The sequence below is a fragment of the Marmota marmota genome, unplaced genomic scaffold, assembly GCF_001458135.2.
Source record: "Marmota marmota marmota unplaced genomic scaffold, marMar, whole genome shotgun sequence".
NCBI classification, from domain to species: domain Eukaryota; kingdom Metazoa; phylum Chordata; class Mammalia; order Rodentia; family Sciuridae; genus Marmota; species Marmota marmota.
The window spans coordinates 34,841,907-34,867,881 of NW_025999982.1; the positions used below are offsets into that span (position 1 = coordinate 34,841,907).

General features: G+C 42.8%; 3 protein-coding genes across 3 annotated transcripts; 1 reads left to right on the top strand and 2 right to left on the bottom strand.

The window, feature by feature from the left end:
• Positions 1 to 2,316: 2,316 nt before the first annotated feature.
• Positions 2,317 to 3,463, bottom strand: Dppa5 (developmental pluripotency associated 5). The gene is made up of 3 exons (XM_015487953.2): positions 3,260 to 3,463; positions 2,992 to 3,171; positions 2,317 to 2,554 (listed from the first exon to the last, which is right to left on the bottom strand). The coding sequence occupies exons 1-3, from the start codon at positions 3,369 to 3,371 to the stop codon at positions 2,496 to 2,498; spliced, it is 351 nt and encodes a 116-aa protein (XP_015343439.1). The 5' UTR covers positions 3,372 to 3,463; the 3' UTR covers positions 2,317 to 2,495.
• An 8,064-nt stretch (positions 3,464 to 11,527) lies between these two features.
• Positions 11,528 to 12,540, top strand: Khdc3l (KH domain containing 3 like, subcortical maternal complex member). The gene is made up of 3 exons (XM_015487397.1): positions 11,528 to 11,696; positions 11,898 to 12,080; positions 12,341 to 12,540. The coding sequence occupies exons 1-3, from the start codon at positions 11,528 to 11,530 to the stop codon at positions 12,538 to 12,540; spliced, it is 552 nt and encodes a 183-aa protein (XP_015342883.1).
• A 4,531-nt stretch (positions 12,541 to 17,071) lies between these two features.
• On the bottom strand, positions 17,072 to 18,111 carry LOC107143703 (oocyte expressed protein). Its single transcript, XM_015487398.2, has 3 exons — positions 17,925 to 18,111; positions 17,547 to 17,729; positions 17,072 to 17,226 (listed from the first exon to the last, which is right to left on the bottom strand). Exons 1-3 carry the CDS (start codon positions 18,094 to 18,096, stop codon positions 17,150 to 17,152), a joined length of 432 nt encoding a protein of 143 aa, XP_015342884.1. The 5' UTR covers positions 18,097 to 18,111; the 3' UTR covers positions 17,072 to 17,149.
• Between the last annotated feature and the right edge of the window lie 7,864 nt (positions 18,112 to 25,975).

Below are 25,975 nucleotides of genomic sequence, written 5' to 3' on the forward strand. Positions count from 1 at the left end.
AGGGAGAGAGGGAAGTGTCAAAAAGCCGGTGTAGTACATGACCAGAATCTTTCCCTCCATTCCAAATGAACCTGAATAGCATGACTAATCTGCCTGTCTCCCCAGTGACTCACAGGTTGTATGGCATCTGGTGACCCCCTGAAAATTACACTTGCACCCAGCACTTTCAGCAGGACAGAAAACAATGCCTTACAAAACTTCAATAAGCCAGGTGTGGTGGCACATGTCTATAATCCCAGAGACTCCTGAGGCTGAGGCAAGAGAATTGCTAATTCAAAGTCAGCCTCAGCAATTTAACAAACCCTGTCTCAAAATAAAAAAATAAAAAGGACTGGAGATGTGGCTCAGTTGTTAAGCACCCTAGGTTCAATGCCTGTTACAAAAAAAAAAAAAAAAAAAAAAAAAAAANAGTAGTTAAGCACCCCTGGTTTTAATCCCTGGTACCAAAAAGGGAAAATAAAGAAAATGTGATATACAAACACAACAGTTTTATCCAGCCATAAAGAGAATGATATTGTTATTTGCAGGAACATGGATGGAACTTGAGTACATTATTTATGTTGAATGAAATAAGCCAAATTCAGAAGGTCAAAGTTCATATGTTTTCTCTCATGTGGAAGCTAGAAAGGAAAAAGTAGAAGGTAGGGGGAACCTCATGAAAATTGAGGAGCAATCAATAAAGGAAACAGGGAGGGGGAGGACAGGAGGAAGAGGAGAAAATTAGGGAATAATATTAGCCACATTATATTGTTATAGTGTGTGCATGTATGAATATGTAAACAGATCCACATTATGTAAAACTATAATGCACCAATAAAAAATATGGAAATAATCTGGTTTTGCTAGGTGCGATGGCACATGCCTGTAACCCCAGCTACTTGGGAGGATGAGGCAGGAGAATAGCAGTTTCAAGGCAGTTTCGGAGAATAGCAACTTAGTGAGGCTGTCTCAAAAAAATAAAAAGGGCTGGGAATGTGGCTCAAAGGGAAAGCACTCTGGGTTCAATTCCCAGTACCAAAAAGAAAATAAAAATCTGGCTGCTTTTTTTATTTTTGTTGTTTTGTTTCTTTCAATAAGGCCAAATTGACTGGACATGTTCAAGGATTTCATATTGGGAGTGAGACATCAAGATGACTAATTTTTCCTTAACCACTGGATCAAAATGGTGGTGCCTTCAGTTACTGATTGCTCCCCCCTTTACAATTATATTTTGGTACCAGGGACTGAACCCAAAGGGGCATTGAATCACATCCCCAGCCCTTTGAGACAGTCTCGCTTAGTTGCTTAAAGCCTCACTAAATTGCTGAGGCTGTCTTTAAACCTACAATCCTCCTGCCTTAGCCTTCTGAGTCACTGGGATTACAAGAATGGGTCACCACTACTTATTTAAATTATCTGATAGATATGCTAGACTCCTCTTGCAGAAGACACTTCATCATTATACATGCTGTTATTATCCTCAGAAATTGAGGAACTTGGGGGGTTAAACAACTGGCCTAAGATCATAGGGCCAGAGAACTCCCACAATTAGGATTCATTTTAGTTTGAGTATCAAACTCCTCTCTACCAAAGAAAACTATAGTGCCTATTTTGGTTGTTCTTCTACCATCCAGAGTGAGCCTCACCTATGGCAACCAAACTTTCCTTTTGGGTGCCTAGTGAAGAACTGAATTGTCCTTAAGAATTCCAATTCCTTTCTCATCTGTATAAAGCTGAATTTTTCACATGCATCAACCTAGGTAAGATTTAATAGATTGAATGAAAATGAAAATCCAGCTGTCTTCTATTAAGAAATGCACAAGGACACAAACCTGCTACACTAAAGTTGGTCCTGGCTCTTCCATAGTTTTGTTTTCCAGAGCAGTTGCTTTTTATTTTATAGGTTATATTAGCCTATCTTAGGTTGTTTTGAATGAGTCGAGGTCACTGCCTGATGATATCATACATCCTGTGGGGTTTTGTTTCAAAGCTGCATCTCAGGACTCAATTCCTAGACCCTTTTGCCACTTGTCAAGTTGAGCTTGGACCTCATTCCAATTTTTTTTTTTTTTGGGGGGGTGGTGTCCATATAGAATAAAGCTTAAGAACTACACTTCCACAGTACATTGGATATCTAAGGTGTTACTTTCAATCCATCAGCCACAATGTCAAGGAATATTATTTGAAACTTTATGAGGCTAGAGTTGTAGCTCAGTGGTAGAGCGCTTGCCTCGTATGGGTGAGGTACTGGGTTCCATCCTCAGCACCACATTAAAATAAAAATAAAGATTGTTTCCATCTACAACTAAAAAACTACTTTAAAAAAAAAAACTTTATTCCTTCATTAGCAACCTTGGAAAGAGAAATTCACATCAGAACTCAGAGCAAGGCAAATACCCCCAAATATTTGGCTATAGAAGTCATAGCAGAATTTAAACCAAGCCAGACCCACTCTAACTCTGGCCACAGCCTCATCTCTACATCCTGGACCCCATCACATGGGCTGGAAACTGGCTTCACTTCATCCAAGGGCTTAGTTCCAGAGCATTCATTGCTTCCTCGAGTTTGAGCATTCCTAAACCAGAAAGAGCAACAGTGAGATAAGAATGTGAGCGGAGGGAGGGAGGGAGAGAGGGAGGATAACAGCCCTGACTGTTCTCCAAGTCTTTCAGGATTGTCTTGTGGACTTTCTGAACCAGGCGTTCTGGGCCTGAAATTCTAGGGACCCTCCAAAAACTAGGCCCGTTTTCTCACCCTCCAAGAAGTCTAGGGCAGGGGTGGAGTCTGAATTCAGATATGTCAGATAAGAAGACCAGCCTCGCCCCTCAATCTTTAAACTCTCAAAGAACTTCCAGGAACAGCCCAGACGCACAGGGCGCTCCTGGTGATAACAGAGGTTGTTTGGGGCAGCGAAGGAGAGGGAAGAAACAAAAAGAACTGCTGGAGGAAAGGGAAAGTGAGGCTCCCCCCTCGACTTCCCCGCCTCGAGCACTTTGTCACCGCGTCTCTTACCTCGCTCCTGTCGCTGGCGGTGCCACTCAGCCAAGGACTGAAGCATCCATCTGGTCCGGAGCTTCGACAAGTAGGAGCCATAAACCACGATCTCGGTGAATTCTGAAGATTCCAGAGTCTTCAGCTCGAGCATGGCCTTGCTCACCTGCTCGATGTAAGGGATCCGACATCCGCTCGGGCCTGTTCGGGAAGGAAGTGAGCGCTCCATCCAGGCCGCGGAGACCGCGACGCCGGTGACTGGGCAGCGGGGCCAGGACTGGGTACTCACCGAACAGGGCTTCCAGCAGTCGCGTCGGGACCTGGAACACCTCTGGGTCTTTCAGGTCTTCGGGAACTTTCACCCATGGTGGGATATCTCTACGTTCCGCGACCGCACCCATCTTGAGTCCTTAAAAATTACTCTCCAGCGGAGATGAGTCCTAACAGTGCTGCCCAGAGCCGCGGCGCGGGCAGTGTCTCCAGCTGGGCGGCCCCGCCCCCGGCCTGCGGTCCAATCCCACCCTTCAGGCTCTCGGCCCGCCCCGCCCACCTTTTGGCCCCGCGGATTACAAACTCCTGAGCTCCCCCACCCAGCTGTCTCCTGGTTAACTAGGGTTTCCACCAGCATTGATCCAGTCTTCTGCGTGGAAATACCGAAGGCTTGAGCTTGAGTAGGAAGAAGATGCTGTATACTTTCCCCGCAGAAAACAAAAAGTTGGACATATTCCCAGAAAGTAAGAATGCAGGCTGGACGGTGCAAGGGCTCCCCCAAAACTGCCGAATCAGTTCCTCCTGCCTCTCAGGTTCCAAATGAGGGTCGTTTCCCCTAGTTCCAAAGGAGCTTGTCCCGGTTCTTCACTGTGCAGGTGACTCAGGCGACTACCAGGAACTAAGCAATAATTCCTGCCATTTAACGAAGAGGAAATAGGGATTCGGAAATTCGTTATCTTACTTGAAGGGACCAGAAGGTGCTCGGAAAATGCTCCCACAGTCCCATTCTTTGAGGCCTCTGTTACCTGATCTGGAGCTTTTTGAACTGACTCGTTTCAAAGTTCACTAGTGCCCTACCCGGCCACATAGCCCAAATGGGTGAGGGCTTCCTAAGTTAACTTGATTTACTCGTTTTTATTTTTTATTTACTTTTGGTATTCGGGATTGAACCAAGGGACATTTCACCACTGAGCTACATTACCAGTTCTTTTTATTTATATTTATTTATTTATTTTGAGACAAGATCTTGCCTAATAACTTAGGACATCGCTAAATTGCTTGCTGAGGCTGGCCTTGAACTTCTGATCCTCCTCCTTCGTTGGAATTACAGGCAAGCTGCTACTGTGCCAGCCTCAAACAATATATTTTAAAAACGAATGAACAGGTGGTCCCAGAAGCTCATGCCTGAAATCCCAGCAGTCTGGTAGGGACTTGTAACACCTCTGGCAACTTTAGGGATACCCTGTCTCAAAAGATTAAAAGAGCTGGGGTTGGAACTTAGTTCCACCCCCAGCACCAGTAGGAAAAGAAAACAAAAAAACAGTAGGTTGTTTTACAGGCCAATGTGTAATCTATCTAGAAAAGGATCATCAACAGCTGAAACTATCAGATGAAAGTTATTGAAGAATAGATATTTAAAAGATCTGGAAGTCCTAGCCCACGAATTATGAGTTACAAAGGAGAAAATCATTCCTTTATAATACCTAGAGAGCACCACCATAACCAAAGTTATCATCAGTAATGGGGCAAATGGACGACTGGTCAATGTCATCAAACAAAAATTCAGAAGACTGCTATTAATAGACTAAAGACAACTAAATTATCTGTAGGATTCAAGTAATCTTGAATCAGAACAATGAAGAAAATTTGAACATGGACTAAATTGCAAAGTTGTGTTTTATTAATGGTTAGAAATTTCTAGAGTGTATACAACTTATACAAGATAAAGTCCTTGTTCTCAGGAGCCTCATACTGATAAAAAGTAATTTGTTATATCTGCAGTTTATTTATTTATTTATTTGTTTATTTATTTATTTTTAGTACTGGGGATTGATGCAAGGGTGCTTTACCACTGAGGTACATCCTCAGTGTTTTATTTTTTATTTTAAGATGGGGACTCACTAAGTTGCTTAAGGTCTGGCCAAGTTGCTGGGGCTAGCCTCAAAACAGCCTCAAATCCTCCTCCTCAGCCTTCACAGTTGCTGGAATTAAAGGCAATAGCCATTGAGTCTGACATATCTGCAGTTAAATGACAAATATTAAACCCCCTTTAAAAAAAAAAAAAAAAAAACCTCCAGAATTTTATATGTATATAGAGAAAGCCAATGTGACAAACATTAACAGTTGGGTCTAGCTGACAATTTTTTCTATAGTCTCTCATCCTTTCTGTAATTTTATTAATAAAATTCAGAAGATGAAGTATTATAGTGTGTTGAGTAGCTAATAAAAAGAAACTTTTCCAGGGGAGAAAATGTAATATATCTCTTCAAAAAGGACTTGGGTCTAGCTGACAATTTTTTTCTATAGTCTCTCATCCTTTCTGTAATTTTATTAATAAAATTCAGAAGATGAATTATTATAGTGTGTCGAGTAGCTAATAAAAAGAAACTTTTCCAGGGGAGAAAATGTAATACATCTCTTCAAAAAGGACTTCTATTACACTTTCTAAGTTATCTTCATCTCCATTCCTTTGACTGCAAGTTCAATGTAACATTTTTTTAAATTTTTTTAGTTATACATAAGCACAATATCTTTACTTTATTTATTTTTATGTGGTGCTGAGGATCAAACCCAATGCCTCACAGGTGTGAGGCAAGCGCTCTGCCACTGAGCCACAATCCCAGCCCTCAATGTAACATTTTTTAAAGCACATGCAGAGAACTAGGGGTGTAGCTCAGTGGTAGAGTGCTTGCCTAGCACATGTAAGGATTGTGTTCTTCACAAGCACGGCAGGGCAGCAGGGTGGGGGATTGTGGGGACATGGGAAAGCATATTAAAAGGTACTGGAAACTGAAACATAGGAAGCTGAGCCATCTTATCCACCATAGACTCCCTCTCTTCCATGTGGAGTGTTTAGGTTGCTGGGAGGCACTTGGAGAGCCTCTGATGCAGGCCTAAGTGGCTAATCAGGTAAACCCTAGGTAAGCCTAACCAGAGGTGCCAGAGACACTCCCGACTCCCCTCTGGGGGTCCTCAAGGGCCCCCCCACACTTATTCGGCCACACCCAGTCTGGGATTCAAAGGCTTCCAGCCACTATAAATGTAGATGCTGGGCCAAAGAGATCCGGGATAGGATGGCTTAAGCCAACCATCAGGCGGTCAGGCCCTCCAATGTGGGGTGGTCATACATCAGCCTTTGGTCCAGATACCAACCAGGAACAACTGCAGAATGCTTTTGCCATGTACAAGTCTACATTTAGAATTTTATCCTATAGTTATACCCTCACACATAAGAAATTATATGCCCAAGGATATTTACTGAAATAGCATTACTTTGTAAAAGTACAAAATAGAACACAAGGTAAGTATTCATGAAAAATACATGTTTTAAAAGCACTGAAGAGGAAGACAAACTGTATAAGACTTATGAAATTTGTATTTTAGTGGGAGAAATAAAAGTGGTAAGTAAATTTGTAGTATCTTATGAAGTAACTGCCAAATTGAACAATACTTAAGATACATCATTGAGGGGAGAAATGGTGGAAACTGTGTATATTGTATGCTATCTTTTGTGTTAGAAGTATGTGTTTGTTCTGAAGAAATTGACAAGGACACTGGAAGGAGAAAAAACCTCTATCTGCATGGATTAGATGAAACATATTGTTAAATTGGCCATACTACCCAAAGTGATCTACAGATGCAATGCAATCCCCATCAAAATTACTAATGACATTGTTTGCAGAACTAGAAAAAAATAATTCTAAAATTCATATGGAAGCAAAGACCTTGCATATGCAGAGCAATGCTGGAGGCATTACAATACCTGGTTTCAAAACATAGCATAGAAGCAGGATGTGGTGACCCATGGCTGTAATTCCAGTTTGGGAAAGCTGAGGGCAAGAGGATCTCAAGCTCATAGGTCTGCCTGGGCAGTTTAGGGAGACACTGTCTTAAACTACAAATTAAAAGGCGGGGGTAGTAATGTAGTTCTGTTGTAGAGTGCCCTGGGTTCAATTCCCAGTACCACCATAAATCAATCTGCCATGTTATATTTATTTTTCTTTTCCAGTGCTGGGAATGGAGCCAGAGTCTCACACTTGCATGCTTTCTACCATTGAGCTGCACTCCAGTCTACCTGTACTCTGCTGAGCAGAAAGCTTTTTTTTCAACTGATATCTTCTATGTTCAGGGAAAATCAGCTCTTCCTCTGCTTCCACCAAAGTCTGGTCTCTGGTCTCCAATCGCTGGGGGTCTCCACTGTCCCCATCTGAAGGGTCAATAAAACCATAGCTAGGATTAGGGAATGGTTGAGGATACAGTCAACAAAGAGGGGAACCAGCCAGGCCTCAGAGTCTGTCCCACTTCCACCTATCCCCAGGTGGAATTGTCTGAGTTTTTTCTGTAAAACACCTGCTGTGATGATCACCTACATTCTGCAACTTATCTTATTCTGCAACCACCATCTTAGAGCCTAGTTGTAAAGTGTCTACCTGGTTTAGGGTGCCCCCCCACTAAGAGTGGGAGACAGGGCTGGGGTTGTGGCTCAGTGATAGAGTACTTGCCTCGCATATGTGAGGTACTGGGATCAATCCTCAGCACCGTATAGAAATAAATAATAAAGATACTGTATCCATCTACAACTAAGATAATTTAAAAAAAAAAAAAAGAGGGGAAGGGGCTGGGGATGTGGCTCGAGCGGTAGAGCGCTTGCCTGGCATGCGTGCAGCCCAGATTCGATACTCAGCACCACATACAAACAAAGATGTTGTGTCTGCCGAAAACTAAAAAAAAAAAAAAAAGATAAAAAAAGAAATAAATATTAAAATCTCTCTCTCTCTCTCTCTCTCTCTTAAAAAAAAGAGAGGGGAGACAAACACTACTTGCTTGTGCAGTACAAAACTTAAAAAAAAAAAAAAAAAGGTTTTCTTCTAACCTCAAATAATGAAGGGAAACATAAATAAAATGCTTGTGCCCAAAGACCAGGGTAAGGAAATGGAGGGGCAGTAAGAAAAAACATTGGCCACACTACTGCAGCATTAAGTATCAAGGCAAAGTAGAAACAGTTGATGAGCACACAGCTTCAGCTGGGTCCTGCCTCAGGAGACCAGCTCTGACTACACCTCCAGAGTCTGCTCACAATTGCAGTTTCAGCACTCTGGCTCCAGGGTCAATTATCAAATTGGTTTCAGGCTGGGTCAGCTTTGGAAACACCTCTTGTTTAGGACTCACTGTCTCAACAGAAATGGGATGGGAAGAGAGGCATCCCATTCCTCTCCTAAATGGACAATATCCAACTAATGGGATGGGGTGCGGACAGAGGCCTGGGCAGCTGTCCAGAATTTTGGGTGCATCATAAGGACCTAGAACATGGGCCAATTTGGCCCTCTGTGGTACAGGTTGAGTGGAGGGTGGGTGGGATCCAGGTCAATTCCTGTCTTCTCCTTGCTTTACCTTCCATCCTTGAAAGCTGCCATCTGCTCCCTGTGCCCTATACCCTGTTACCTGAGACTGGCTTTGAGGGCATAGTCATGAATAGTCTGTGGTGCTTCTTCAGTTTCACCTGGAAAATGGTTTTGGACATCAGCTCCAAGAGAAGCAGAGATCTATCATGAGTGGACAGGAGGATTTCCAGAACCCCCAGGATTGTGGGTGGGACTCTACCCACAGTCACTCAAGGAGGGGACAGAAAAGAAGAGCACCTAGATGAAAAGACCTAATGATACTGCATAGGAGCTCTCAAGGAATGGTCCTCTTGTGAATGTAGAGACAGACTAACATGCTCAGAGTTTCCAGTTAGTTTTTGTTTTTGTTTTGTTTTGTTCAACTCCCAAGCCTTCATGATTAGGGGACAATATAAGAGCAAAGAGATGAAAAAGAAGAATATCAGTCAAGAGGAACCAACTTTTCTTTTCTGGATCTAGGGATCGAATTCAGGGGTACTCTACCACTGAACCACACCCCCAACCCTTTCTATTTTTTGAGACAGGAGCTCTCTAGTAGCCCTGGCTGGCCTCAAACTCAAAATTCTCCTGCCTCTGCCTTTTAAGTGGCCGGAAATTATGCATCACTTTGTAGGCTCAGATAGTCAACTTTTTTTTTTTTTTGCACTAGAGATTGAACAAAGGGGTGCTTAATCACTGAGCCACATCCCCAGCCTTTTTTTTTTTTTTTTGAGAGAGAGAGGGTCTCGCTAAGTTGCTGAGGCTGGCTTTGAACTTGCCATCCTGCCTCAGCCTCCCCAGCAGCTGGGATTATAAATGTATACTACTGCACCCAGCTAAGAGGGTCAACTTTTGAGTAACAGAATTCTAGAAAGAAAAAAAAAAAAAAACAGAATGGCCTAAAATTCTCAAAAGGATTACTGCGAGTTAGGGGAAAATCAAAGCATGACACTTTTTCTTTTTATTTATTTACTTATTTATTTTTGGTGGTGCTGGGGATTGAACCAAGGCCTTGTACATGGGAGGTAAGAACTCTACCAACTGAGCTATATCCCCAGCCAAAGCATGAAATTTTGAAGGAATTTTTTCTTTTTGGGGTGGTGGGGATACTAGAGATTTAACCCAGGGACAATTTACCACTGAGCTACATCCTCAGCCTTTTTTATTTTGAGACAGGTTCTCACTAAGTTGGTTAGGACCTCACTAAGTTGCAGAGACAGGCCTCAAACTTGTGGTCCTCCTGTTTTAACCTCCCAAGTCACTGGGATTACAGGCATGCATCACTGTGCCTGGCAATAGAAAATTTTATTTCTAATGAAGAATTCTATGGCTACTTTGATGAATAACTGAAGTATAATAAACTGCTTATATTAAAATGTGTACAATTCATTACTTTTGACACATACAAATACACCAATTACTGTAATCAAGACAATGCACATTTCCATCATCCTTAAGAGTTTTTCTACTACTTCTTTCCACTCTATACGTTTCTCCATATCCATTCCCAGGCAGTTGCTCGCTGGTTTCTGCACTATATATCAGTCTCCATCAATTAGAATTTTTAACACAAACTAGTTATACTACAATTCTAATTCTCTTAAATATTTCAACTCTATTTTGAAGTTTCAGGAAGGAAAGATAATCTACATACACCAAAACACACATGCACGCAAAAGAATAACATGCCTGCAAAAGAATAACATGCCTAGAATTTTAAGTACCCTCTTACAACAACTAAGGAACAATTTATCATTGTGGTATAAGAAATAGATTTCAGACTAGAAATTTTCGTGCAAATGATAGATTAGATTCTTGTGGGTAACACTGACAGTACATCAAATTTCAATTTTCAGTTGTATGTCAAATCTCCATCATCTCTAGGTGGGATGATTATGGTTGTAGAGCCCAGATCCTTGAGTTTCTGTTATATGATCACCTAATTGTTCTGCCTACCCACAGAAGTTTATTACTCCATCATTTAATGTTTTGTTTTGTTTTGTTTTGTTTAAACAGGATCTTGCTAAGTTGCTGTTGTCTTGACTTTGAAATCCTCACCTCCTGAATAGCTGGGATTACAGGTCACCACACCTGGCCTTTTGACTCTTAATTCATATTCTGTTTAGATTTCAAGACTTTTGATCCTATTAGATAGTTGCAATTTCTTAGGTGTTTCTTTGAATTACAGAGTTCCCACAGAGAATACAAGAAGCAGACTGACAATTCTAGGAATCTCTTCCCTCTGGGTTTGGGCATTACACCCCTCCTACTGACACCAGAATCATAACTTCATCTCTTGAATAACAGTTAATAAACAGTGCTTTAAGTGGAACAGGAAAATAAACAGAAATAATGTTGTTTACAGAATGGAGACACTAGAAAAGTTTCAAGCACTTCCCCTTCTAGTATCCAAACCACGTGAATCATCTGTTGTTGGTTGTGTTAAGGCTTATTAAAGGTACGCACGTAACCCTTGCCTGTGCTCTGCTGTCTCAAAAAGATAGAAGAATCTAGAAATGTGGTGGCCAGAAGGAGAGAACTCGGTGGCCAAAGGTCAGAAGGATGTGGAGGTTTGAATTTAGTCCTTTAAGTAAATATTAGTCCCACAAGAATCGGTACGTTTTTTCCGTAAGAGATTCTGTGCAGACGTTGGTTCTCTCCTACGCCACTGGAACTGTCCTCACTTTCCTGAGTCCCAGATTGGATGTCCCAAGTCCAGAGCCCCGCTTTCCCTCCAGGCGCGTGAGAGGAGCGCGGGTCCAGAAAGCCCAGATACCAGGGCTTTCACCTGGGGTGGAGAAGTGGGAAGCGAGGCCTGGGATCCAATGAGAAGAGCTCGATTGGGAGGGGCTAGCCGAAAGCCCTTGAAATAAGACTCCTGCGAGAGTCGGAGCTCCTTCCAGCTATCTCCAGCACAGATTTAGCATCCCCTCGGACACTTTTCGCCCGCCCTTAGCTCGTGCGGCATGGCCACTTCCAAGAAGTTTCACACGCTTGTGGAAGTGCAACAAAAAGGAGGAAAAATTTTTGAGGTCCTGGGAGACCCCACCGAGGTACCTAGCTGGTTCCACTCCCAATACCTAAAGTGTCCGAGAGTGGTGTACCTGGAGGCGTGGCTGGTGGAAGCAATGTTCGGTGAGTGGGCCATGAAGGGACGGGCGATGGAGCCTCCTTTCCTGCCACTTCTACCTACGCCCCTCACAGTCCGAGCGCGTCCCAGGGAAGGGCTCTCCAGGGGCCCAGATCCCAAGTTCTTGCCCCAGCGCGGCCTTCGCCCAGCACCTTCCCCTCCCAAGCCCGGCGAGTCATTTGTACCCTCTCGACCTCCCTGCGCAGGCCCGGACGGAGAGAAAATCCCGCATGTCGAGTGTGTGACCCACACCGTGCTTCACGTGAATCGGTGGAATCCTGAAAGCGACGCTAAGATCTTGATATTTGGGAGGCCTAATTTCCAACTGGATGTATTGGAGATGATCAGACACCTGGCTAACTACTTCCGTCTGCGCCGCGGGGTGCTAAGTACGCGGGGCCCGGGAAGGGAGGACCATCCCCCACAAAGCCCCTCTACTTGGGAGGGACCCTGAAGTTTTCTGGGTGGCAGTCTCGCCCTCTCGGTCTGGCTGGGAAAGGGTTTCGTCTTTGCAAGGACTCTAGAAAGCCAAATTCACTCAGCGCTCTGGGACTCTGGCCCCACATCCTCAGCCAGCAGGAGTGACAATACATTTGTTGGGAGGGTATGGAAACACAGGTGCAATCTCTTCCCATTACTTTTCTTCCAGGCTCAAAGAAAGCCGCTGCCCAGATGGCTGAGACCCAGGAGACTGGGGCCAAGGAGGCTGAAACCCAGGAGACTGGGATTCAGAGATCTCCAGATGAGATTCCTGAGGCCGGGACCCAGCTGTCTCCGGACCTGAAAGTCCCAGAAGCCGGGACTCGGCAGCCTACCGAGGTAGCCCAGGACCTGGTTACCAGGTTATGAAGGCATCTTTGAGTCGGGAGAGCCAGGAGTTAAAGTGGAAGTCTCCGAAGAAGTCGTATTCCTAATAGTTCTCCTTCTACCCTAAAAGCTGGGGAAAGATTGTGTGATATGATTTGTTTCCCCCCTATGTTAAATGTAAACACGAATTTAAAAAGTTCTAATAAAAAAATCAAATTGGAAGGTAGAAAGAGAATACCACATTCCTCCCCAAATTCTGTGTGCTGTCCTCTACCCCAAGGCAGGTGAGACCTTTTGGATTGCTAGCTGCCCAGGACCAATAGTCCCCAGCTGAGGTCAGGTGTTTCTCTTGTGCTCCTTAACGCATGGCACCTGACTTTGCAAAAGGTGCGAGACCTTCCGATTGAGTCAGTCCTTGTATGGAAACCTCTCCAAACCGTAATTCTACTCAAGGTGACTTGGGATTTAGAAACCTGGTAACTGGGATCCAGTGGCTGCTACCCAGCTGAATATGAAAGGCCCACTTGGGTGTACCCCCACTCTGCCACCCAATGCTTCCCAACTGGGGCAACTGACCGCAGAGAGGAGGGAAACTGCAAGAGTCGGGAGGCAATGCTGAGATCCTCAATCCTTGTCAGGGTCAACCAAGCTTTGGTGAAATTGGACATGAACCAGCCCCAGGCAGAATAAGGTTAATCTCCTTAGTTAATTCAGCAACTAGAAGATGCGAGACATGGGGGAGACCCCTCTTGATTCCCTCTAGAGTTCTAGAGCCCAGCGCGGTACAGGAATGCCAGTCCTGGCTTGTGCGCATTAATCTGGAAGTTTGCACGCTAACGGTCTTGTATCAGGATACCAGGATTTTTTCCTTTATATTGTTAAGATACTAGGATAAAACTAACACACAGGAATCTTCGTGACATGAAATGTTTCATTTAAAACATTCAAGGAAGCCCGGAGCAGTGGCGCACGCCTGTAATCTCATTGGCTCAGGAGGTTGAGGCAGGAGAATCGGGAGTTCAAAGCCAGCCTCAGCATCTTAGCGAGACCCTGTCAGCTCAGTGGGACCCCATCTCTAAATAAAATACAAAATAGGGCTGGTGATGTGGCTCAGTGGTTAAGTGTCCCTGATTTCAATCCCCGGTACAAAATAAAAATAAAACATTCAATGAGGAGAGGAAAGCAGAGCACAGCAGCTGGAAAAGCGTTCTGGATTGAGGGCATAGTGCCAAAGTTAAACATGGGGAGGAAACGGAATTTTCGTGAGGATGCGTTTCCTTATACAATTTCCTCACCTGCGTGGCCCTTTTGCGACTCATTCCTATTCGCTTAAATTGTACAGCATATAAAACATCACATATAAATACAGTACAATGAAGAACTTGGTTGGTTTCTAATCTATTCCTATCTGCAAGTGAATACCCTCAGGATGATGTAAGAGCTCACTGGTAAGCACTTGCCTAGCATGCCCAAGGCCCTGGGTTAAACCCCCAGCAGAGGTTGGAGGGTATCTACTCTTTAAGAACAAGTTTGACTGGCACGGTGGTGAGTGTCTGTAATCCCAGCAACTCTGGAGACTGAGGCAGGAGGACTTCAAGTTTGAGGCCAGCCTCAACAAATTATTGGGGCCCTAAGAAACTTAGCGAGAACTTGTCCCAAAATAAAATTTAAAAACCAAGGATGTAGCTCAGTGATAAAGCACTCCTGGGCTAAATCCCCTACACCAAAAGAAAAAAAAAAAAAAAAGCAAGTTTGGCTTTAATAAACTATGGTGCTACATTAAACTTCCTTGTTGGAGGCTGGCAGAAGCCAAGGGCAAAAGAAGGCAGAATTTAAATAATATCATGCTTACATGTTTTTTAAAAAAATTTAATGTATATAGATAAGTTTTTGTAGTACTGGGTATTGAACCCAGGACTTGTAGCTTAGGAGACAAGCACTCTACCAACTGAGCTACATACCTAGACCCTAGATAAGTTTTGTTTGTTTTAAGCAATGCTTTTGGGGCTATGGTGGTGGCTCAGGGAGCACTTTCTTTTTTATTTATTTATTTATTTTTAGTTTTCGGCGGACACAACATCTTTGTATGTGGTGCTGAGGATCGAACCTGGGCCTCTCGCATTCCAGGCGAGCGCGCTACCGCTTGAGCCACATCCCCAGCCCCGGGAGCACTTTCCTAGCATGTGTGAGGCACTGGGTTTGATCCTCAGCACCACGTATAAATAAAGGTTTAAAAAACTTTTTAAAAATTTTTAAAAAGCAATACTTATTACAAATCTTGACAAAATAGAAAACATTTAATGGACTGAGGGACAACTTTAGCAAGCCCCTGTCTCAAAAAAATGAAAGAAGTAGCCAGGCATGGTGGTGCCCACCTGTCTCAGTAGCTCTGGAGGCTGAATCAAGTGGATCACAAAGTTCAAAGCCAGCCTCAGCCTGTATCAAATTATAGAAAGGGCTGGGGATATGACTCAGTGATTAAGCACTCCTGGGTTCAATCTCTGAGAAAGAAAGAGGAAAGGAAGAAAAGGAAGGAAAGAAAGGAAGAAAGAAAATTAAAGTTCTGGGGATGTACCTCGGTGGTGCAGTGCCCCTGGATTCAGTCCCCAGTACTGCTGAAAAGAATTTTCACTCAGATCAAAATCTCCAGAGCTTTTCTATTATCCGCCCAAACTCACTCACTTCCTTACAAGACATCACTTTTAATTTTTTATTCAACTGTTAAATAATTGTTATACCTTTTTTCTTCTACCACAATTTTCCTAAGAATGGATATACTTTATTCAACTCATCCCTTACTGCTGATTCATATGTTCCCAAATATCTCAATTACAAACTGGTGCATCAAATTTCAATTTTTTTCCCCTCTGTAACAGGAATTGAACCCAGTGGCGCTTAACCACTAAGCCACATTCCCAGTACTTTCCCCTGATTATGCAGAGTGGGGTCACTGTAGGAGAAGGGGTGGTGGGTCCCTCATAGCTATTGGTACCAGTCCTAGCTTATTGTCTCATAATAAAGGATGGTGGAAGGTCTTCTCCCAAAGGCACAGGACTCCACAGCACTTCCTGGGGTCTCTCAATTAGGGGAAGGGGTGGGAGTGCACAGCAACAACTAGTTACAGTGGGAAAGGAGCAGTCCAGCCTTGCCTGGGTAGAAGAAGAAATCTCCCACACCTATGCCCACTCCAATCAATAGCCAGAAAAGGGTTCATCCACTGGAGGGTAATAACAGTTGGACCAGTAGTCAGGAAGAACCAGGTCAGATATCCCCAGCCTCTGATCACGAGGAAAAAAAAAATATCAAGATAATAAACATGAATCCTCACACTAAGAGTAAGGAAAGGGAGTGAGACGAAGTTCCAACCCCCACTGCCTACAGGCTAGAAAAAGGCAGCCCTTGGCTTATGAAGTGCTGTGACCTCAAGACAGACAAATCAGGAATAAACCAGGTTTTCTGTTTTAAGGTACTGGTGATTGAACTCAGGAGCGCTTTACCACTGAGCTAAGTTCCCAGTTCTTTTTTATCTTGAGGCAGGGTCTGCTAAATTGTGAGACAATTTGCAATCATCCTGCCTCAGCCTCCGGGTCACTGGGATTACTGGCGCGTGCCATTGCACGGGCTCAATTCCTCTCACCAAAACAAGGCTTTTTTAGCCGGTCGCAAATCTGTAATCTCTTTACTGCCGAGGAGTGACTGGGGACGGGGAGAATCGCAGGAGTTAAACCGAAGCCAACTTTGAAAACAAAAACCTCTTGGCACCTTCTGACCCAAGAATTCCGCTTCTGGGAAGTGCGGGATACCATGAGAGGGGAATGTCTTGGACAGACTGGTAGTTGCAGTGTGATAGGTAATGAAAAAGCAGGCCCCTCGATCCTGAAACAAAGACCTGTGTGGCATCACATAAAACCTACAGACGACTCAAACAGGATGCCCTCCGCGGACGAAGGACCTGGGACACTGAATCTTGTGGGAATCTCAACCAGCCCAGAATATTAAGGGTGGACGACTGAGTGTTTGAACGCCACCTGTGCTCAAGCCAGGTTCCAAGAAATCGCACACCCGGTGCTCCGTGGGAGTCACACTACCAGGTTTAGAGCCCCTCAAACCTAGCCCTGGGTAGAGCTGCTCACCTGTATTCCCAGGTACTCAAGGAGAGGCAGGAGAATTGCAGTTCTAGGTCAGCCTCAGCAACTTAGAGACATCGTCTCAAAAATAAAAAGTAGTGGAGATGTGACTCATTGGGAAAGCACTCCTGGGTTAAATTTAAAGTACAAAAATACTCCAGATACTTCATCTGTGAAATTAGTGAAATCATCAGCTCCCTGCCCTTGAGGACCCAATTCTGACCATAAGATCAAAAAAGGATTAGGACTTTTAAAATGATAAACTAAAATGTAAAAGCAAAACAAGTGATCAGCTTCTACCCACCCCTCACATCAAGTCAATGTTTTGTAAATTTGCTTTATTTCACGTGAAAAGACTATTACAGACAAATTTCATTAGAATAGTTCTACAAATACATTTACCACAAAACAAACCACTATTCAAAAGGCACAGGAAAAAGTAATGTAGAGATTTAAGAATACTTGGTCTTCCATCTCTTCAGCAGGCTGTCCTCATTGGTCTAATTATTGCCATCTTGTTTGTATTAAACTGGATGCTGGATAGTTTCTGGATATGGTGAACTAGCCTTCAAGAACTCCTCAAGGCGTTTTATCTTCTTAGCTGGAAGGCAAGCAACTGATAAGCATCCACAAGGACTGGGGAGAAGTTCTGCGACCGTTTCTCAGCGGAGTCCTGAAGCTGGGATCTAGCTATAGTGATATGCCCCAGCTAAGGTTGAATTGGACAATGTGGGCCTGAATGCATCGGATCTCCTCTGTATTTCCCAAGGATCCTTCGCTAAAGGGATCACCAGGGCCTCTGCAGCTTCCTGGGGTTAAGAAACTACAAGAAGTTGTGAGAAAGAGGAGGCTGAGAAGAAGCTGTAAGCCTAACGCCATCACCTGTAGTTCCTCCATATGAAGGTTCACAAAGACCCTCACCTCGTTGGTCACGAAGTTCTCGGAACCACACTGCCAGGCTCTGGAGAATGTTCTTTACCCGAGTCTTCACGCCGGGCTGCCCAAACACGGTGACTTCGACTAGTTCCCCGGTGTCGGTTGGGTCCACCCTCAGCAAAGCCTGGCTCATCCACTCCATTTCCGAGAGTACGGTTCCGTCTTGGCCTAAACAGGTAAGGAGAGACTTTCAGGAGGAGCTAGATTTGGAGGGGCTGTTGGCTAGGTAAAGGGCGAGCAGGAGCTGACGGTCAAATCAACGCCAATGGCCTGCGAATTTGAGAAAAAGATTGTGGAGTCACTAGCAGCCTGTCCTACACTGGAGGAGGCGAGCCCGAGGATACCCGGGTCAGGCTGGCTCACCAAAAATTGGGTCTACCAGCCAGGGGTCCAGGTGAAACACCAGAGGTTCGTTCAGTTCCTGCGCGGAAAACCACCACGGCCGGACGCGAATCGGTGGTGGCGGAACGTGAAACGACATCCCTGACATCCCTTCGTCCCCAGCGGCTTCATCTGCACCGGAGTGGCCGAGCATGATAGACTCCAGAGAGTCCGCAGCCCAAAGAACGTGCTCCAAATGGCTGTCTCCGGCTTCCTCCAGCCCCAGGTTTCCCCAGCGGGCTCCTTTATACAGTGCTCGACACCCCACCCATCCGGCACCCTCCCGCTGCGCAGGCCCACTTGACACCCAGCTTCCCGCGCTGCTCGCGACCCCCAGCTACTTTTGACTTGAGCTGGGTTTTGATCTCAGACGCCCTGGGGTCCTCATTTCAGCCTTGGAAGGCGTCCTGTAGTCTCAAAGGCTCGTGATTCATTAACATGTGAATTTGATTTGATGACCCTTTGACCCTGAATCACCTGTGCCAAGGTTAAGGTTTGCATATCACCTTCTAAGCACTAGTGGGTAGATCAGACCTAGGACAGACTCCTCAAATCTGTAAAATTTCTCAAGTCCTCCTCGCTGCTGTCTTCTGACTGTCCGGGTGGTTACAATTTTAGATTTTTATTCCACTTGAACACTTAAATTTTCAGCCCTCTGTGAATTTACATTCAGAAGTCTTAATATTGTGCTTCAGTTTATAGACTAGCCATTCTCTTATTGCAAATATCCAAAATGATCAGTCTCTTCACGTGCAATTAAAACGAACATTTCCAGATGGTTATACGGTACTTCAGAGCTAATATTTAATCTTAATTGGCATCAAGTTTAGTGCAAATAAAATTATATTTAGAGGCTTAGGAAAGTTTTGACAGGGAGGCTTCCCTAGAGTGAAATCATTCCCGCCTTTCTGTCAGTAACAATGTTGGCCAATCAAACCTATTGAAACTATTAATAACAATTCTGTTTGTTACACAGGGAGTTTCCCCGAAAGATGGTTTCAGTCATTATGCAAATGAGCCGCATGCTTTATACACTGGAAAGTTCTCTTTGGGTTTACACAAAAAAGCCGATCCTGAAAGCCAGTCATTTCTGTAGGGAGTGGACTCAAGAGAACTAGGGGGGTGAGGTCCAACTCTGATATCTTATCAGTGAATAAACCCAAAAGAGGCACTCATTTCTTTGTGCACTAGCCACCACACGTTCAATTGAGAATACTCAGGCTCAACTCTGAGAAATTTCTTAAATTCTACTCACCAGTAATAATTTCATCACACTGATTTAATGCCAAAAAACATCAAAAAAAGAATCAGAATATTTCAAGCCACTCTATCATGTTTTCAACAAAACATCAGAGGTGGTCATTACAGAACAAGAAGCAAGTTAAACAAATTTTGTTTATTTCCACCATCCTAAGTAAACATGTCCAACAACCAATAAAAAAAAATTTAAAAAAAAAATAAATAAATAAATAAAATTAAATTAAATTAAAAAAAAAAGTAAACATGTCAATGAATATTTCCTCCAAATGTTCTTAATTTTAATTAAATTTTAAATTATAAAAAATTTCACATATTCAAAAAAATCATGTAACACACCCAGGTACCCTCCTTCAATTTCACAGATGTTGACATTTCCCCACCTTTGCCTCAGTTCTCTTCTTTAAAATAGTATATCTTTGAAGGTTGAGGCAGGAGGAGCGCAAGTTCAAAGCCAGCCTCAACAACTTAACAAGGCCCTAAAACAATTTAGCAAGACCTGGTTTCAAAATGAAAAATAGAAAAGGCTGGGGAATGTGCTCAGTGGTTAAGCATCCCTGGGATCAATCCCCAGTATCCCCAGTACAAATATATATACATATGTATATATACACATACACACACACAAGTTGAGAGAGAAACACTGAATCTCATTTTAGTGGCTATTTCTACCTCTAATTTTAAAAATCAACACAATACATATTATAAAAAGTCATGAGGATATACAATAAAATGTGAAAGTTCTCAGACATAATCTTCCTTAATCTCTTAGTATTCCTTTTTCAATTATGCACATTATGAATTTTCTTTTCCAGTATAAATTGTCTTTTTATCTTTAAGCTGTCTTTTGTGTTTTTGCCAGGTTTAGGTAGTGCATGCCTGTAATCCTAGCTAGTCTGAAGCCTGAAGCAGAGGGATCCTCAGTTCCAGGCCAACCTGGGTCACATAGCAATACTTCATTTCAAAGAAGAGAGAGAGATTGGGCACATGTGTATGTGTGTGTGGGGGGGGAATGGGAGGAATCCTTCCTTATTCTCTGAAGAGATTCCCTCTACTTACTAAGAATATTGAAATTTCTGTCTTAACAATTAAGACAGAATCCTCAAACCATCTGTTTTTGTTTGTTTGTTTTTAATAGTGTTGCAGAACTACTGAACCTAGGGCCTAACACAAAGCTAGGAAAGTGCTCTACCACTGAACTACACCCCCAGTTCTGGGGTTAATTCTTTTAAATTAGGGATAAGGTGGAGATACAATTTCATCTTTTCATAAAATTGGTACTTTTTATTTATTTAGTACTTGGAATTGAATCCAGGGGTCCTTTACCACTGAGCTACATCTCCAGTTCTTTTTATTTTGGGACAGTCCTGTTAAATTGGTGAGACTGGCCTTGAATTTTCAATCTTCTTGTCTCAGCCTTCGGCATCACTGGGATTATAAGCATATGCCTCTGCACCTGGTAAATTGGTGTGTTTTTGTTTTGTTTTTGATACTTTGGATGTAACTCAGGGGCACTTGACCACTCAACCACATCCCCAGCCCTATTTTGTATTTTATTTAGATACAGGGTCCCACTGAGTTGCTTGGCAGCCTTGCTGTTGCTGAGGCTGGCTTTGAACTTGAAATCCTCCTGTTTTAGTGCCCCTGGGACACACACCCCCTACCCCCCCACCCTCGGTCTGGGATTACGGACATGCACCACTGCACCTGGTGCTTTTTTATTTCACCTTTTCTCCTGAGAATGAACTCAACTTAAAACCACTTCAAATTATCTCTTTGAGGTTTTCAAATTGGAGGCCAGCCTCAGCAATTTATCAAAACCCTATCTCAAAATAAAAAATAAAATGGGCCAGGGATGTAGCTCAATGGTATAAGATCTCTCGGTTCAATCCCCAGTACCTCAAGATTTATATATAAAAAATNCACACTTGTAATTCTAGTAATTCAGGAGAATGAAGCGAAAGCTCAGGTGAACCAATTTGGGCATGGAAGGTGTCTCACAGTTAAGAGTGATTTTAAGGAACCTGACTAGGGAAGGGAAGGGAGGCTAGCAGTATGAAAATACTAGTGACTCAGCTACATCAATGTTATAGCAGTGCAATTCTCCATAGCTAAACTATGGAACCAAACTAGGTACCCTTCAACAGATGAATCGTATACATACACAATGGAGTATTACTCATCCATAAAGAAGAATGACTTTATGACATTTGCCTATAAATAGATGGATTTGGAGACTACCATGCGAAGTGAAATAAGCCAATCCCCCAAAACTAGAGGTTGAATGTTATCTTTGATACATGGAAGCTAATCCATTATGGGGGGTGGGGTGGGATAGAAGTTCAGTGGATTAGACAAAGGGGAATGAAGGGAAGGGAAGGAAGATAGGAAAGGGAAAGATAGTAGAATGAATCTGACATAACTTTCCTATGTAAGTATATGAATACACCACAGTGAATCTCACCATTGAGTGCATATACAAGACAGGGGTCCTAATTAGAGTAAGGCATATTCCATTCTTGTATAATTATATCAAAATAGATTATACTATCATATATATCTTAAAAGAACCAATAAAATTTAATAAAAGAAAATACTGGATACTGTGGGAGGCCAACCTTAAGGGTTACTGAGTTACACTCCCCAGCTGTGTGCTGAGGCGCTCAGTCACAGAAATGGGTGTGTCTTGCTATAGCCCCATGGGTGAAGCTATGCTCACCTGTTCCTTTGTAATATAACCCCTTGTCCTGTTTAGGATAGAGTCTTCCATAGAAGTGCCTTGTGTGTCCTCTTCTCTTACTGTGCCCTTGGGTGTGGCCTACCAGGTGTCAGTCAACTTGCTTACAGTGGACATCATGAAGATAGACTGAACCCCTGAAACCTGACCCCTTGCCTTATTTGAATAGCTTCTCAATAAAAGGGGTCAGCGCGTGCTCTCGCTCTCTCTCTTTCTGTGGACCCTTAAGGTCAGAGGAGCCATCACAGCAACCCCAAAGAAAAAGGTATTTGTGTCTCTTGTGTGGTTATTTCGTGAAGCCCAGTTAGCCCAGTTTAACTAGAGTGACCCCTGAGCCTTTTAGTCGGGAGAACAGAAACCCGGCAGGATACAAAGAAGGTGAAAATATCTTAAGGTTTCCTCTTCCTTCTCTCTTTGGGCCTTCATGAGATCTCAGCAGAAGCTCCTCAAGAGGACCTCTGCACCAGGTCCCAAATAAAGAGCCCTAGAAATGAAGATAGAAAAGCTAGGAATGTAAATATTTGGGACAACACAACTAGCTAGGGAGCCAGGTCTCCCTGTGACTCCTTTCAAAACTGAAATACACTGATGCTGCACAAATTCACTTGTTTTAGTGGAATACATTTTTCTGTTTATGAGAAATAAATGTACTGACACTTTAGATGTCTAAAATGTTTTAAATAATCTGTGAAATAATTTAACGGGATTATATAATCTTGAGTTTTAAATAATTTTCCTCCAGAATACATTTTTTAAAAATTTACTGCTTGCTATCAAGTGCTCTACCACTGAGCTACATCCCTTATCCTTCCATCTCCTGCACCCCATTTACCCCCCAACTGGGGACTGAATCCTGGAGCAGTCAGCACTGAGCTATATCCCCAGCCCTTTTTATTTTTTGAGACTGTCTTACTAAATTGCTCAGTCTGGCCTCTAACTTTCCATCATCTTGCCTCAGCCTCCCAAATTGCTGGGATTATAGGCGTGCACCACGGCACCAGGCTAAAGACTATTTTTTAAGAGCAGTTCTAGGTTCCTATCAAAATTAGAGCAGAAAGTACAGGGAATTCTCATATACTTCTGGTCTCCAAGTTTGCACCCGAGTGGTACAGTTTTGTTTTGTTTCTGGTTTTGTTTTTTTTTTTTTTTTTTAATTTGAGAGCGGTACACTTCTTTGGTTTTTTTTTAAATTTTTTATTTAGTTGTAGGTGGACACAATCGCTTTAATTTATTATTTATTTTTATGTGATACTGAGGCTCAAATCCAGTGCCTTACATGTGCTAGGCAAGCACCCTACCACAGAGTCATCACAACTCCAGCCCCTGGTACACTTCTTAATAGTTAATGAACCTATATGGATAAATTACTACCAAAGTCCACAGCTTTGCCTCAGGGTACATTCTCAGTGTTGTATATTTTACAGATTTTGACAAATGTATCCACCATTAAATAGCATCATACAGAAGAGTCTCCTATTCTTTTCCATGTGTCATTTTTTAATTTTGTCTCTGTTTTGGATCTTTTCTTTGTCCCTTACATCCTAATTGTCATTATTATTCGTTTTTATCTACTAGGCTCAGCAATTTGTGTAACTTCATCTGAAAACACAGGCCCTTTCAACTCTGAGAAATTTCTTGAATTATCTGCTTATAATTTCTTCCCTAACATTTTCTCTGTTCTTATTTTCTAATCTGTTAGTGTTGGCAGCAGGTCCACCCTGGCCCCTGGAGCCCTACCTCCACTAGTTTGTTCTGCATGCCAGTGTGGCCAGCTCACAAGGCCATGGCGAACTTGTGGTTTTTCTGTTCCTGCTTATCCGTCTGAGACATATGTATCCCACGGGAATGCCTTGACCTTTTCTGGTCTGATGGACTTATTGTTAAGGGAGGTTTCGGTACCTGACAATAATAGATGTTGAAACTAAATTTCTCCCCCCTCCCTCCTGCTTTTGGGTAGTTTTCCACTTCTGCTGCTTGGGGTATAAAAAAAGGTGTGTTAGCAATAAAGGGTATTGACTCCTGGATGAAGAACCTTGGTGTCCTGTGTGTCTTTTAACCTCGCCGTCCCTCGCCGGACTCGGCTCCCTTGGCCGGACGCGGCAGTTAGTTGATTGTTATATTGAATCTTCTAGATTGTTCTCATTTTTCCACCCCCTCCCCAGTACTGGGATAGAATCCAGGGCCTGGCACATGTCAGAAAAATGCTTTATCACCGAGCTACATCTCCAGCCCTATTTATTTATGATGCAGAAGGTCAAACCCAGGGCCTTGCACATGCTAAACACTACTACTGAGCATCATCCCTAGCCTAAGAAAGATCCGTTCAGCTGCAAGTGCAAACTATAAATAAAAGCATTGATGAATTTGACATTTTAAAAAGCACCTTCTAGGGGTTAGGGTTGTGGCTCAGAGGAAAAGTGCTCATCTAGCATGTGTGAGGTACTAGGTTCAATCCTCAGCACCACATAAAAACTAAATAAAGGTATTGTGTCCACTTATAACTAAAGAATTTTTTTTTAAAGCACCTGCTGGGGCTGGGGATGTGGCTCAAGCGGTAGTGCGCTCACCTGGCATGCGTCCGGCCCAGGTTTGATTCGATCCTCAGCACCACATACAAACAAAAATGTTGTGTCTGCCGAAAACTAACTAACTAAATAAATATTTTTTTAAAAAAATTTTAAAAAGCAACTTCTATGACAAAAAGTCTTTAAAATCTTTAAAAAATAAATAAAATAAAGCAAAGGAGCCATGCATGTGTAATCCAGCTACTCAGGAAGCCAAGGTACTTCAGGCCAAGGCCAGAAGTGAGCTATGCCAACCAGATACCTGCATTACAAACCAGTAATGGGGATGTAACTCAGTGATAGACCACCTTGGGCGGGTTCAATCTGCAATATATTAATTGATTGATTGATCAGTTTCATTTCACCTTAAACAAAATTATAAGAACCTAAGTCCCAAGTCACAATGACATTATTCAGAAACTGAAAATTGTGAATCTTTGGTCTCCAATGACTTTTTTGTTGTTGTTTGTTTTATTACTGGGGATTGAATCAGGGCCACTTAATCACTGAACCACATCACCATCCCTTTTTAGTTTTTCTTCTGAGACAGGGTCTTGCTAATGTTGCTTAGGGCTGCATTTGAACTTAAAATCCTCCTGCCTCAGCCTCCAGAGCCTCTGGGATTACTTACATGTACTACCACATGTGGCTATTTTTAAAAAGTGACTTTTAAAAAAAATTTACATTCCTACTGTGTCTGCATTCTAATTCATGATTTTCTGTTACCATATTTTCTTTCTTTCTTGGTTTCTGAGTATCCCTCATTTTGTTCTCCTTTATCACCAGTTTTGACTTTACTGCTTATCCTTTAAAATGTAGAATTCTGGAGTTCCTCTAGTTCTCTTTCTCCTGTCTACATAATTACTCTTTAGGCATCTTATCAACAGCAAAATGTGGCATATCACATATATAATAAATTATTCATGAACCCTTATCTCCAGTCACACCCTTTTTTCCAGAAACTAGCAAATTGGCCAAGTAGGAGGTCCCCAAGACATTAAAACTCTACAGGTTCCAGTGCAAATTCAGCATCTCATTCTTCCCAACTTGCTTTTTAGAATAGATTCTCAAATTAATGATTTTGAAACACTTTCTCTTTTATCAATCCCACATACCTGGCAGCATCTTAAAGTTCCTGACAAGCTTCTCCTGGAGGGTGCTCTTCACCAACCACATTTTTTTAAGTTGCTTAGGCTGGCCAGGAACTTGAGATCCTCCTACCTTAGCCTTCCAAATATCTGGGATTACAGGCATGTACCACCATGCCTGGCCTCACAACTTTTTTTAAAAAACATACTTTAAAAAGAAAAAATAAGAAGGGAAATTGCATGGAAATGGAAGGAGACCCTCAGGGTTATACAAAATTACATTCAAGAGGAAGTGAGGGGAAAGGGAAAAATAATACAAGGGGGAGAAATGAATGACAGTAGAGGGGGTAGAGAGAGAAGAGGGGAGGGGAGGGGAGGGGGGATAGT

Excerpts from the sequence above, each read along its gene's own strand:
- Khdc3l (XM_015487397.1), top strand. The coding sequence starts at position 11,528 with ATGGCCACTTCCAAGAAGTTTCACACGCTTGTGGAAGTGCAACAAAAA. Across the intron at positions 11,697-11,897 it reads GCTGGTGGAAGCAATGTTCG|GCCCGGACGGAGAGAAAATC; the intron begins GTGAGTGGGCCA and ends CTCCCTGCGCAG. Across the intron at positions 12,081-12,340 it reads TCTGCGCCGCGGGGTGCTAA|GCTCAAAGAAAGCCGCTGCC; the intron begins GTACGCGGGGCC and ends CTTTTCTTCCAG.
- Dppa5 (XM_015487953.2), bottom strand. The coding sequence starts at position 3,371 with ATGGGTGCGGTCGCGGAACGTAGAGATATCCCACCATGGGTGAAAGTT. Across the intron at positions 3,172-3,259 it reads ACTGCTGGAAGCCCTGTTCG|GCCCGAGCGGATGTCGGATC; the intron begins GTGAGTACCCAG and ends CTTCCCGAACAG. Across the intron at positions 2,555-2,991 it reads CCGCCAGCGACAGGAGCGAG|GAATGCTCAAACTCGAGGAA; the intron begins GTAAGAGACGCG and ends TTTCTGGTTTAG.
- LOC107143703 (XM_015487398.2), bottom strand. The coding sequence starts at position 18,096 with ATGCTCGGCCACTCCGGTGCAGATGAAGCCGCTGGGGACGAAGGGATG. Across the intron at positions 17,730-17,924 it reads GCTGGTAGACCCAATTTTTG|GCCAAGACGGAACCGTACTC; the intron begins GTGAGCCAGCCT and ends TTACCTGTTTAG. Across the intron at positions 17,227-17,546 it reads AGAACTTCGTGACCAACGAG|CTAAGAAGATAAAACGCCTT; the intron begins GTGAGGGTCTTT and ends CTTGCCTTCCAG.